The 13,242-nt window shown below is 46.6% G+C and overlaps 2 protein-coding genes across 2 annotated transcripts; one reads left to right on the plus strand and one right to left on the minus strand.

Annotated features, from left to right (window-relative positions):
- Positions 1 to 11,458: 11,458 nt before the first annotated feature.
- On the minus strand, positions 11,459 to 11,839 carry LOC142469233 (histone H2B 1.1-like). The gene has a single exon (XM_075576188.1). It carries the CDS (start codon positions 11,837 to 11,839, stop codon positions 11,459 to 11,461), a length of 381 nt encoding a protein of 126 aa, XP_075432303.1.
- A 307-nt stretch (positions 11,840 to 12,146) lies between these two features.
- LOC142469305 (histone H2A type 1-like) lies at positions 12,147 to 12,721 on the plus strand. Its single transcript, XM_075576236.1, has one exon. The coding sequence runs from the start codon at positions 12,167 to 12,169 to the stop codon at positions 12,560 to 12,562; it is 396 nt and encodes a 131-aa protein (XP_075432351.1). The 5' UTR covers positions 12,147 to 12,166; the 3' UTR covers positions 12,563 to 12,721.
- The last annotated feature ends 521 nt before the right edge of the window (positions 12,722 to 13,242 follow it).

Consider the following 13,242-nt stretch of genomic DNA (forward strand, 5'->3'; position numbering starts at 1 on the left):
TGATTCACTCAACCTGCTTCGGCTGACTGCCAGGACGCTCGCATCACCCTGCTTCGGCTGACTGCCAGGCCGCTCGCATCACCCTCCTGCGGCTAACTGCCAGGCCGCTCGCATCACACTCCTGCGGCTAACTGCCAGGGGCGCCGCCACTCGCCTCACCGCGCATCACCGCCCTTGCGCTGCCATCCTACCCCCTCCATTCAGCTGCACCTGCATGGGGCGCCACCGCTCACCTCACCCTCCTGTAGATGACTGCCAGGGGCGCCACCGCTTGCCTCACTGCCCCCGTGCCGCCATCCACCCCCCTCCCTTGAGCTGCACCTGCCAGGGGCAATGCCGCGCGCCTCACCCTCCTGCAGCTGACTTCCAGGGGCACCGCAGCTCGACTCACCCTCCTGCAGCTGACTGCCAGGGGCGCCGCCGCTCGACTCACCCTCCTGCAGCTGACTGCCAGGGGCGCAGCCGCTCACCTCACCCTCCTGCGGCTGATTGCCAGGGGAACGCCGCTACACTCACCGCCCCTGTGCCGCCGTCCTCTCGCTGCCCTTCAGCTATGCCTGCCACCGTGCATCACCGCCCCCGCGTCGCCTTCCTCCCCCCTCCCTTCAGCTGCACCTGCCAAAGGCATCATCGCTCGGCTCACCCTCCTGCGGCTTAGTGCCAAGGGCGGCACCGCTTCACTCACGCCTTACCGCGCCACAACCCTACCAGGTAACAATATCACCTCACCACCACTTTATGCAATTCTGTATTCTCAACTTCTTACAGAGGCGTACAACCTCATGCAATTATGGGGCCTATGCAGAGAGCAGCGAATTTTAAAATTGGCGAATTTATTAAAAAGTAGCTTTTTTGGAGAGTTTTAATCTCCATATGCAGAAAAGTGCGAATTCTGCTATGTTTAACATGGATGCGTGTGGCGAGTTTAAATTGGCAAGATGCGCGCTTCAGAAATGTGTTAAAACAAATTCGCGCCTTTTTTTTCCCCTTTGCAATGGCCGCGAGCGGCAGTTTTTTTTGGCGAGGCAAAACGGAGACAATCGCGCCATTTTATTGGCGCGAACAGCCGCTAGATGCCGTTCGCGCCTCTCTGCATACGGATATTTTTAAAACTGGCGAGATTGAGGTTCTCGCCAGCCGCGAGGCGAGTTTTACAAATAGAAAAGAAAAATTGGCGCGTTTTTCGGAACTCGCCATTTTCTGCTGCTTTCTGCGCGATTTTCTCCAAAAAATGGCGAATTTCGAAATAGCGCTGCTCTCTGCATAGGCCCCTATGTCTTCATGCACTGTCTCTCCACTCTACACATCCCCATCATGCTATATTCCTTCACTGTGTACACAACTTACTACACTCAATATCGTCTGTGCAATGTCTGCACTACTCACCACGACACACAGTGCATGCTGTGGGGGTCACGTTCAAAACCTTAACATGCCTCTGCGCCACCGCGCCACCCACTGCCTTGCACACCACGCACTGTCATTTCGCCACAATCATTTATGCTCACACTACCTCCAACAACAACAACTCTATCTTCTGCATATGCACTCACTCTTCCTACCACTACACACTCAACAAACTCACACACTCGCATACTATTGCCACATCACTCTTACTACACTCAATATCTTCTGCCCCACACCTGCATTACTCGCCAAACACACACGCTCACATACTATTGCCGCATCACATTTCATGGACAGTCATATACACACACACACACACACACACAACAACAACAACAACAACGCCTATCAGAGGCCACATGCACCTCTGTCATATACATTCTAATAATGTTTACTCATTGACTGGCTTCGGTTTCTAATACTCTTTCTACATATACTTTATTGTCATTTAAGACAGCAGGATCAAACATGTCTCCAAAACAACGATGACGCATTGAACAACTTCAGCACACACAACCACAGATTCCCATCAACACTGACACACCAGAACTCCCTCTCAGACACCACTTCAACAACACACACAAACATCCCCTACCTCAAGTGTGCCATACACCACATAATTGCATGTCACCACATTTAAAAAACGCAGACAAAGAGCCAGAACATCACAGGTGGCAGAGACCGAGAGAGAGAGACCGAGAGAGAGCAACCGATATAGAGAGACCGAGAGAGAGAGAGACCGAGAGAGAGAGAGACCGAGAGAGAGAGAGACCGAGAGAGAGAGACCGAGAGAGAGAGACCGAGAGAGAGAGACCGAGAGAGAGAGACCGAGAGAGAGACCTAGAGAGAGAGAGAACAAGAGAGAGAGAGACCGAGAGAGAGATAGAGAGAGACCGAGAGAGAAAGAGACCGAGAGAGAGAGAGACCGACAGAGAGAGAGACCGAGAGAGAGAGACCGAGAGAGATACCGAGACCAAGACAGAGAGAGACGCAACATCACAGGCAGCAGAGACACCACAGCAGCATGAGGCACAACATCACAAACAGAGACAAAGAGCAAGAACATCAAGGGTGGCAGAGACCCCAGAACAGCATGCAATGTGCCTTCACGAGCAACGGCAAAGACAAACTACAACAAGGATGGCACACCCTACCAATTTGTAGCGGCCTTTCCCTATGATCCTCACATGGAGTACGATCAACATCCAAATGTTATTATTGGACCCATGGACACAATATGTTGTTACTGTCAAGCCAAGAAATTTAAAAATGAAGCTCCAGGCATGTGCTGTCGGAGTGGAAAAGTTCAACTCCTGCCTCTGGAAACACCGCCACATGACCTTCTTTCATACATGTCAGGGACTTCTTCTGATTCAAAACATTTCCTACAGAACATACGAAAATACAACTCATGTTTTCACATGACATCGTTTGGTGCTACATCTATCGTTCAACAAGTAGGCTTTGAAACTACTTTCAAAGTGCAAGGACAGGTATACCACAGGGCCAGATCTCTACTACCATTACCTGATGAAACTCCCACATTTATGCAAATTTACTTTATGGGCGATGAGCAACACGAAGCCGATCAACGATGCCATTGTATCCCCGGCATAAGATGTGATATTGTAGTACGCTTACAACAGATGTTACATCACCACAACCATCTAATTAACACCTTCAAAACATCACTAGAACGCATGCCGACTGATGAATACAAGGTGGTAATCCGAGCGGACAAAACACCAGTGGGTCAACATGAACGTCGCTTTAATGCTCCTCATGTTAACAAAGTGGCGATTGTTATAGCAGGCGACACATTTGATAAACGTGACATAATAATTCAGAGGCGCGCCCATTCCCTGCAACGCATTTCGGAAACACATCGATCGTATGATGCACTTCAGTACCCACTCACATTTTGTGACAGTGACGATGGCTATCACTTCAACATCATGCAAGTCGACCCAGCTTCACATGCACACACAAATAAAATAAAAATTGCTATGGACTTCTACGCCTACAGAATAATGATACGACATGGATCACACAACCACACTTTAAATTGTCAGCAACGTTTTCATCAGTTTATTGTTGACGTGTATGCAAAAATTGAGACTGAGCGTCTTCTCTTCATTCTTTTAAATTTAAAAAAAACTGTGTGTCGATCAATACATACATCTCAGGGATGCTTGTGTCAACGATGGTAACGTTCACAATATTGGAAAAATGATGATTCTACCTGCTACATTCACCGGAAGCCCTCGACACATGCACGGATATGCGCAAGATGCCATGTCATATGTTTGTGCATATGGACGTCCAGACTTCTTTATTACCTTTACATGTAATCCAGCGAGGCCCCAGATTAAAGAACAACTTTCATTTGGACAAGCACCCAGCGATCGCCTGACTTAATAGCCAGAGTCTTCAGACAAAAGCTAATTAAATTAATGAACATCATGACAAAGAGTCACATTTTTGGAGAAACAAGATGCTGGATGTACTCTATTGAGTGACAAAGTGATGGTGCAAAAACAGGCGCTAAACACTGAAAGTGATCACTAACTATAAAATGACAAGATTGAAAATACAATAAATCAAAAGTGAAGGTGATTTTGGTGACTTAAATAGTGCCAAATAATGTGGTAAATTTAAACGTTGCAACTCCCTGCTCGAACCCTCTGGCAAGGACGGTCTCACTGGTCCCCAGAAGGTAGATACATTTTCTCACAACCAAGGGTGAGCATGTAGGAAAAACAACAGAAAACAGTAATCTAAGTGCAGACAGAAAACTTATGTGTGAGTCAATTCACAGGATGTCTTGGCTCGTATGTGCAGCCTACTCACAAGATCAAGGTGGTAAATGGGCAACAACAGGTGGCTGGAATATATGCAATCTTCTATACCCAGGTGTTGATACACTCCAATTCAGATTCCAATGCAGTGGTGAAATGCAAAGACAAAGAATGTACCCAGAGTGCAGATCAATGGTATAAAGGGAAATCTTTATACAGGTTCTAAAAATGCGCACGTACAATAACATTGTATTAAAACAGCATGCAGAGTGATCAGGCAGCTGAGCGTGGGTGAGCCCACCGGACACAGAACGGTGGTGGCGGGGTGAGCCACGGCACTATTCGATCTATCCTCTATTCACAAACAAGTGATGAAAGCTGTTTTAATACAATTGTATTGTAAGTGCACATTTTTAGGACCTTTATAAAAGATTTACCTTTATACCATTGTGTGCCTTGTCTTGCCCTGTCTAGTTTCCTGCAGTTAACCCTTTGTGTACCGAACCGGCTTGTTGGGGACTCTCTCTGGCTCTTGACACCTGGCGTACGGACTTCAACTACGTGTACCTCTCCACCCCTTGACTCTTGGCTTACGGACTCCAACTGCGTGCATCTCTCCAATCCCAGACCTTTGGCTTATGGACATCTAGTACGTGTATCTCTCCAACCCACGGACACCGGCAAGTATCAGTTTATCCTTTCCCTCATACCCAGACCCAGCAACGCTGATAAACAACTTTCTGGACAAGCCCCCGCTACTGTGGGTGCGTGACATAGTCCTTCCCACCTCAGTGCCGGGGTCAGGTCACGTTTGTGGGCTCGCGCAAGCGTTACAGTATGCTCAGCCCAACAAACATTGACCCCCTGAGGTGGGCCAAGGCATGACTGCCATTACGGAGCCCTTCCAGTACTTAGACACACAACTTTCTGAATTAACCCAGAAATTAGCCGAAGTCACCTTGTTACAAACTCAGTCTCAAATCATTAGGCCAGCAACCTTAACTGCTTCTGCCCCAATGGGAAATATGCAGCAGGAACGACGTCTGCCAACGCCCAATCAGAACGCAGGGGAACCTCTAGGGTGCATAGGTTTTCTAAACCAATGTGACATTCAATTTGAATTAACTCCCTCTCGCTTTTCTACTGACAGATCAAAGGTGGCTTACATTATTGCTTTATTGACCGGAGATGCACTGGCGTGGACATCTCCCATATGGGAATTACAACCTGAACTCACTCAGAATTTTTTTTCATTCAAGAAAGAGTTTCAGCTGGTTTTTGATACCCCCGGTCATAAGATTACTGCTGCTTCCTCCCTTTTTCATATATCACAGGGTCACCGGACTGTGGCGAGGTACGCCCTCGAATTCTGGACCGTGGCAGCAGAGACCGGCTGGAACAACGAGGCCCTGACTGCAGCTTTCTGGCAAGGCCTCTCTGAACCCCTAAAGGATCAAATGGCCGCACGTGAGAGACCTACTGCTCAGGAGGACCTGATTGCTACCTGTATAAGAGTAGACCAACGCCTACAGGAAAGACAAAATGAACGCCATTGTCCACGTACATCTGGTACTATGTCTTTTCCTCCTCCTACTTCTCATTCTTATGTTCCAATTTCTGATACATCCGAACCCATGCAATTGGGTAGCCATCAGCTGTCTTTTGCGAAGAAACAGCGTCGGAGGTTTGAAGGATTATGCCTCTACTGTGGGTTATCTGGATATGTGGCCGATCGCTTTCCCATGCGTCAGGGAAAACGCCAGTGCCCAATAAGGTATGAGGGGATCTCATTGGGTACTGTTACTTCTCTCCCCTCTTCTATGAAAAGATTATCAAAGATAATTATTTTACCTATTATGTTGGAGGGTACAGATTTTCATGTTTCTGCCTTGGTCTTTATCGACTCTGGGTCTGGGGGAAACTTTGTGGACCAGGACTTTGCTACGAAGAATCGGATTCCAATGCTAAGGAAATCCTCACCTATAGGACTTGAAGCCATAGATGGACGTCCGCTCTAGCCAGCCTTTATCTCCCTGGAGACCGCGATCCTGACTCCTGATCCTCAAATATCGCTGGATGTCATCCACTCCCCATCCGTACAGGTAATCTTGGGTCTCCCTTGGTTACAAATACACAATCCGGTATTTGACTGGACTGATCAACAACCTGTACTATGGTCTGCTCCATACATTCCTTCATGATCCTCTAATTCTCTCTCTCTTGCCGGCCTGGAGACTGCGGATCTCTCTAAGAGTTCCCTTCGAGAAGTTAACCACAAATTCCTAGATGTTTTTGATAAGATCTGTTCTGAAATTCTTCCCCCACTTCGACCCTTCGATTGTCCTATAGATTTGATCCCTGGGGCTGTTCTGCCTAAAGGCAAGTCTTATCCTTTGTCCCTTCCATGTTCTCAATTTATTTGTCATTGTGCACCTTGATGATATTCTCATTTTTCTAAGTCCTTGTCGGAACATATCCATCATACCAAGCTTGTACTCTCTCGTCTTCGCCAGAATCGCCTTTATGCCAAGATGGAGAAATGCATGTTTCATCAAAATTCTACTTCCTTCCTGCGTTATATAATTTCAGAGAAAGGATTCACTATGGACCCTGAGAAGTTGAAGGCGGTAGTAGATTGGTCCCAGCCCACTTCGCTTAAAGCCATCCAGCGATTTCTTGGCTAAGGCAATTATTATCGTATGTTTATACATAAATTCTCCACGTTGGTTGCTCCTATTACTGCTTTGACCAAGAAAGATGCCGATCCTACCTCCTAGCCTGCGGAGGCGTGTCTTGCGTTTGAGTCCTTAAAAAGAGCTTTTACCACCGCCCCTATATTGCATCACCCCGACACTTCTCTTCCCTTCACGTTGGAGTTTGATGCCTCGGACATCGGAGCTGGGGCAGTGCTCTCTCAAAGACGTTCTTCTCAAGATCAGCTGCATCCATGTGGTTATTTTTCTAAGAAAATGGTTCCCGTCAAGCTCGATGGGCTCTCTTTTTCTCAATATTTAATGATGTAATTTCTTATATTCCTGGTACTAAGAATTTAAAAGCCGATGCTCTATCTCGACAATTCATGTCTGAAGATAAGTCCAATGAAGTCCCAGAGCCAATCCTTCCCTCAAGATTTATCATTGCGGCCAACTCCTTTGATATCTTGGATACAATTCTTGACGCCCAAACTCAGATTCCTCATGTTTTTCAATCCTTCCCTGGATGTCATTGTACTGTGCTCTGCCTACCTACTATCATTCAGATTCCTGACGGCCTAGAAGTTCCTGACGGATGTCTGAATGCAGAAAAACACCCTCTCTCTCCCTCTCCCCCAACCTTTCTCTCCCTCCCACCCACCCTCTCTCCCAAACCACCCCCCACCCACTCTCTCTCTCCCAAAACTCCCCCCACACTCTCCCCCACCCTCCCCCCCACCCTCTCCATCCCTCTCCCCACCCTCTCCCCCACCCTCTTCCTCCCCCCCATTCTCTTCCCCCCCCCACCCTTTCTCTAATCTCTCCCAAACCTCCCCCTACCCTCTCCCCATACATCCCCCACCCTCTCCATCTCTCTCCCCACCCTCTTCCTCCCCCCCATTCTCTTCCTCCATCCCACCCTCTTCCTCCCCCACACCCTACACTCTTGCTCCCCCCACACTGTCTCTCCCTCTCCCTACCCTCCCCCCACCCTTTCCCAACCCTCACAGGAAAAGCATAGAGCTTCCCCACTTTAAAGTGGGAAGTTTGAAAGTTATACAGACCTGAACTGTGCGTGAGTGACATCATCAGCCGGCAACCCAAAAATTAGATGTCTTGTTGTAATTTGAGACTTCTTGCTCCGGACTGAGCGCTGCATCTGTGGTGGTCTAGAGTCTTGTCTAGTTAGTCCATTCAATTATCCATCTCAACATTAGGTGGTGGTGGTTATGGTCAGTGCTCGACATACCCGGTCGCCCACTCGCCAGGTGCGAACGGAAATTGACCGGTGGCCAGTTACTTTTCCCTTACTCTGAAAAAAAAATCCCCCTAGCCGATTGGCCAATAGGGCGTGACGCGGAATGGAGCCCTTCCTTCTCTGCAGGGGTAAGTAATGGGTGTGCTGCTGCTCGCCGCCTCCTGCCCCTCGCCGTCTCCTGCCCCTGGTCCCCGTGGCTGACTTCCCACCCGTGGCTGCAGGTGGTAGCGGGGGTGTTCCCCCCTTCTCTCCCTGGTCCCCGCTTCACCCGATCCCCGCAGCTGCACACACACACACCAAGGACTAATTGTAGTATAATGTAATACAATAAATAAACTTATGTCAAAAACGAATGTTGTTCTTACCAGGAATTTATTACATTTATTTTATATATATATTTTATTTTAAAGTGGGGTTGGGGGCGGGACTAGGGGCGGGGTTGGGGGCGGGACAAAGTGGCGAGTAGATTTTTTGGGTTATTTGTCAAGCCCCGGTTATAGTGATGATGTGATAATTCAGGTCCACCCCCTCCTCACAACAATAGATACATGACCACCACTGCTTCCCCTCTTGCTCCTCCGTTTGCTTTCACACAACCGTGCAGCCTCCTAACTAAATTTGTGTGCACGGGGGATCACGGGAAGTGTAGTTCCGAAGTGAAGCTGGGTGTCAGGGACATACGCATGTAGCATAGCCTCCGGTCGCTACTACTTTCTGTGGGCCCTAACAGTATAATTCCTGCTCGGGACAGGCACTGGAGGGGTTAGATTTTCTAATGAGGGCCTAGTGTGCTATTGCAGCCCTGGATATATTTACTGTATCCAGGGGCAGACCTAGCAACAGCCTGAGGGTGTCAGCCTGGGGGAGGATACTGGTTGGGTCTTATGAAAATGTATGATGCCTATCAGTATCAGACCTGCCCTGTTATGGGGCAGGGTTACAAGCACATTCCCCAGGATATATACTGGCAATCTGTGTGTCTCTTTCGTCCCCTGTGGAGTGATAACAACTACCCTGTATACCACTAGGGGATACAGAAGGCGTACCAGAAGGAAACCTAGATGAGCCTCAAGCCTTAAGGTAACCTTCCAGGGAATGAGGACTGCTGTAAATTCTGGGAATATGCAATAAATATCCATTGAACCATCCAAAAGTGTGATTCACTGCCTTGTGATGAGAGGTGTGTCAGCATGGGCCATCCTGCAGACACAGGATCCTCGCTGACTGGAGGCGCTGCCAACAGAGAATAAGCACCCTGAAAGCCTGTCCTGATTCTCCCCACACCATCGCGGAGCAACTCAGAGCCCTCCTGTTGCCTCACAGGTATACACAGCACTAGGAAACATACAGGTAGCGACCCAATCTCACAGAGGGTAGGGGTAAAAGTGCTACACATAGTAATGTATTGCAATGGTGCCCTTATTACTCATGCGCTTTAAAAAGAGGCTTGGTCACCATAGTGATGATTGGCAAAGTTCTCGGCAGCCATGATTGATTTGGGCAGAGCCCATTGATTGTAATGGTAACTAAGGGCACAGGTCTAAGAATGAGGAAACCAAACTATGCAAGACAACGTGACTGGAATAAAATATCATCATTGAATGAAATGAGCAGAGCTTGGATTTAGACATAGAGAAAGGAATTGAATACATGTCAACATTTGACAATAAGTCATGTTGTTGGGATTGTGAAGGAAGACCCCAAGTGTTTCTTATTAATGTAAGTTACACATTTGTGTTTGCTGCCTTTATTTTGATGGTGCTGCTGCCCTTTCCCCTCTATAGATTATATGGGGAAATGTGGCATCTTTGGCAGTTTCAGCCCCCACCCTCGTATATGTAGTTGTGTGTTTTGCTCTTTGTTCATTTTGCTGCTTGCAGATGTCACTAAATAATGTTTCTGTATTATTTTACGGGCTATTTAAGTGTTCCACCCTAAATGTAAGAATAATGATGCAGCAGTGCCACAGTCCTATTGATTTGGACTTAACTCACCAATTATATTTAAGGGACGCCACAAAACATATCACAGAAATATCTCTGGAGTTGAAACCTGTGATTCAGATCATGTGTTAAATCCAAGTCTCCAGAATACAGGTTATTTCCAAAACAACACTGCCACCGTGTGGTCTCTGTTTGAATGGCAGATATGAAATGTTTTGGTGCCTTTAGCTTCATTTTGTGAATTGTTTTGCTTCCGTGACCACCAAACCGATGTGTTTTACACATGACATCATGTGTGGTTATATTTATGGCCATAAGATAAAAACCGAATGTGATAAATATTTGAGATTTACAGTTCTGACAAATTATCACAAAACCACTTAAAACTGCTACTGAAATCTGATGGAACAAATGTTGCTTGGTCTTGTTTTTATACTAAAAGTTGCAATCCCTGATAACAGATTGAACATTGTAACAATTAATTAAATGTAACACTTCCCAACCTATTACCAGCTATAACTGATTTCTAAATGAATGTTAAAAATATTTAATCCAACACAAGAATATGAGAAATATCACTTGCTGCTCTCAGTAAAACTTTTTTTTTTTTTTTTTTTTAATAAAGTAAACTGAATAAACATGTTCGACAAACGATTAAAAGGCCCACTTTATATATGCCAATAAGTATGCTCGTATCTAACGCTTGCAGCAAACACGGATTGCATTGTCTGTATGTTAACTAACCACAAACTGCATTAGAACATGCCCCATATCAGATGTATTATATACCAAGCAGTGTTAAGGGCATCCTTTAATGCACCATGTGTCTGAAACATGTACATATAATCTGTATTTTAGTGAAGCTCGAAAAATAAATAAGGAAAAATAATCGCATTGTATTAATACCAAATTCCGCTTTGTAAGCACGGATCCAATTCCTAACTGCAGCGTCACCCTGTGGTATGCGGCAGAACTGCAGATTAACTGAATGGGAGTCTCTGCGATTTGTACTTTGTCTGCGGGTCTTCCGCTGGTTAATTGTAACATACAAGTATAGCACACACAGGGCTGGGTAGGAAAGCGCTAAAATGCGAAACAGCCATCACATGCTTTGCACACCTTTACAGAAAGTATCACCATGCTATATACTGCAAATCTTTCAGAACAGCTCAGAATGAGAGCTACAAAACAAAAAAAATAAGCGTGCATTAAGTGCAATGTACATTAGAACACAATTTGCATGTGATACTGGTCTTTTATCCCGAACAGATTAAATATGAGAATTATAACTTTTATATTGGTAAGGTGGGTGGCTCTTAGAAGAGCCTTTGTGTTTGTAGGTGGGTGATCAGATCAGGGTTACTTGGCGCTGGTGTACTTGGTGACAGCCTTGGTGCCCTCGGACACGGCGTGTTTGGCCAGCTCTCCCGGCAGCAGCAGGCGCACAGCGGTCTGGATCTCCCGGGAAGTGATGGTGGAGCGCTTGTTGTAATTAGCCAGGCGGGACGATTCCCCTGCGATGCGCTCGAAGATGTCGTTCACAAAGGAGTTCATGATGCCCATGGCCTTGGAGGAGATGCCGGTGTCAGGGTGAACCTGTTTCAGCACTTTGTACACATAGATCGCGTAACTTTCCTTCCTGCTCTTCCTACGCTTCTTCCCATCCTTCTTCTGAGTCTTAGTCACGGCTTTCTTAGAGCCCTTCTTGGCCGCTGGCGCAGACTTGGCTGGTTCAGGCATATTGCGCGACGCTTCGTCTCCAAACTGCAGAGAAACTATGTCCAACTCCTCCCCCAGCAGCTCTATTTATAGGCATCGTATGCAAACGAGCAGCCCAATTCTACTGTTCTTCTATTGGCTGATTTTGTCATGTGACATGTTATGACATCATCAGATGTATTGCAACTACGATGATTGGTGGATACAGAATTCTGGAACTGATTGGCTTCTTTCAAAACTGACCAATCACAGGGCAGTGCTGCTGCTCTATAAGTGTATAAATAAGGGCACAGGGGGCGGGGTTTGTTATTTCTCTCGCTGTCACCACTGCACTGTGACAGATACACGATGTCTGGAAGGGGCAAACAAGGCGGGAAAACTCGCGCTAAGGCCAAGACTCGCTCATCTCGGGCCGGGCTGCAGTTTCCAGTCGGCCGCGTGCACAGACTACTCCGGAAGGGGAATTATGCTCAGCGTGTGGGTGCCGGAGCCCCGGTCTATTTGGCCGCAGTGCTGGAATACCTGACCGCTGAGATCCTGGAGTTGGCCGGTAACGCCGCCCGGGACAATAAGAAGTCCCGCATCATCCCCCGGCACCTGCAGCTCGCTGTGCGGAACGATGAGGAGCTGAACAGGCTGCTCGGAGGGGTTACCATCGCCCAGGGGGGTGTCCTGCCCAACATCCAGGCCGTGCTGCTGCCCAAGAAAACCGAGAGCCATAAACCGGCCAAGAGCAGCAAGTGAGCTTCACCCCGAGACCAGGAGCAGAGACCCCCCAGATACCCAACACAAAGGCTCTTTTCAGAGCCACCCACAATATCAAAAAAGCGTTACATTATTTCATATTTGCTGCAGGGAGATAGAAATATATCTCAACACTGATAAATTGGTTTTAATTGTTAATGCTGTTTTGCTAATGTTAGCTCACTTTATATTTTAAATGTTTAATAGTTAAAGTGCATGTGTGTGAAGGTGTCAGTGCTGTTGAGAGAAGCACCAATGATTTGATATAACACTGCAGTTGATACACAAAGGAATAGAAGTAATCATTTGGAAACTGATATTGGCTTTCCCTGTAATAAGAGGTTCGGGTTCAGTTAGACGTGTAGTCACTGCTATAGATTTGTAACTTGAGGGGAAATCTGTATTTCATACCATGAAGACACTTCAATATAGTAGTTGCGGTTATTCATTAGAATAAAAGACCTCTTGAAACTATATGCCACACGGTGGCGCTGTTGTGTTACAAACGGTATCTTCATTACTTGCATTGTACATTCTAAAACCTGTTTTAAAATCGGATACAAATTAGCAAGGCATTAAACTGTATTCTAGTGATATAGATTAATGATATTTAGAGATTACATAAAAATATAAAGACTGGCAAGCCAGAGCAACATTTGTCAGAACAATTAAAAAATGAA

Source organism: Ascaphus truei, chromosome 18 (genome assembly GCF_040206685.1).
Source record: "Ascaphus truei isolate aAscTru1 chromosome 18, aAscTru1.hap1, whole genome shotgun sequence".
Classification (NCBI taxonomy): Eukaryota; Metazoa; Chordata; class Amphibia; order Anura; family Ascaphidae; genus Ascaphus; species Ascaphus truei.

What these genes read in the sequence shown, in the direction of transcription:
- LOC142469305 (XM_075576236.1), top strand. Translation starts at nt 12,167, where the DNA reads ATGTCTGGAAGGGGCAAACAAGGCGGGAAAACTCGCGCTAAGGCCAAG.
- LOC142469233 (XM_075576188.1), bottom strand. Translation starts at nt 11,839, where the DNA reads ATGCCTGAACCAGCCAAGTCTGCGCCAGCGGCCAAGAAGGGCTCTAAG.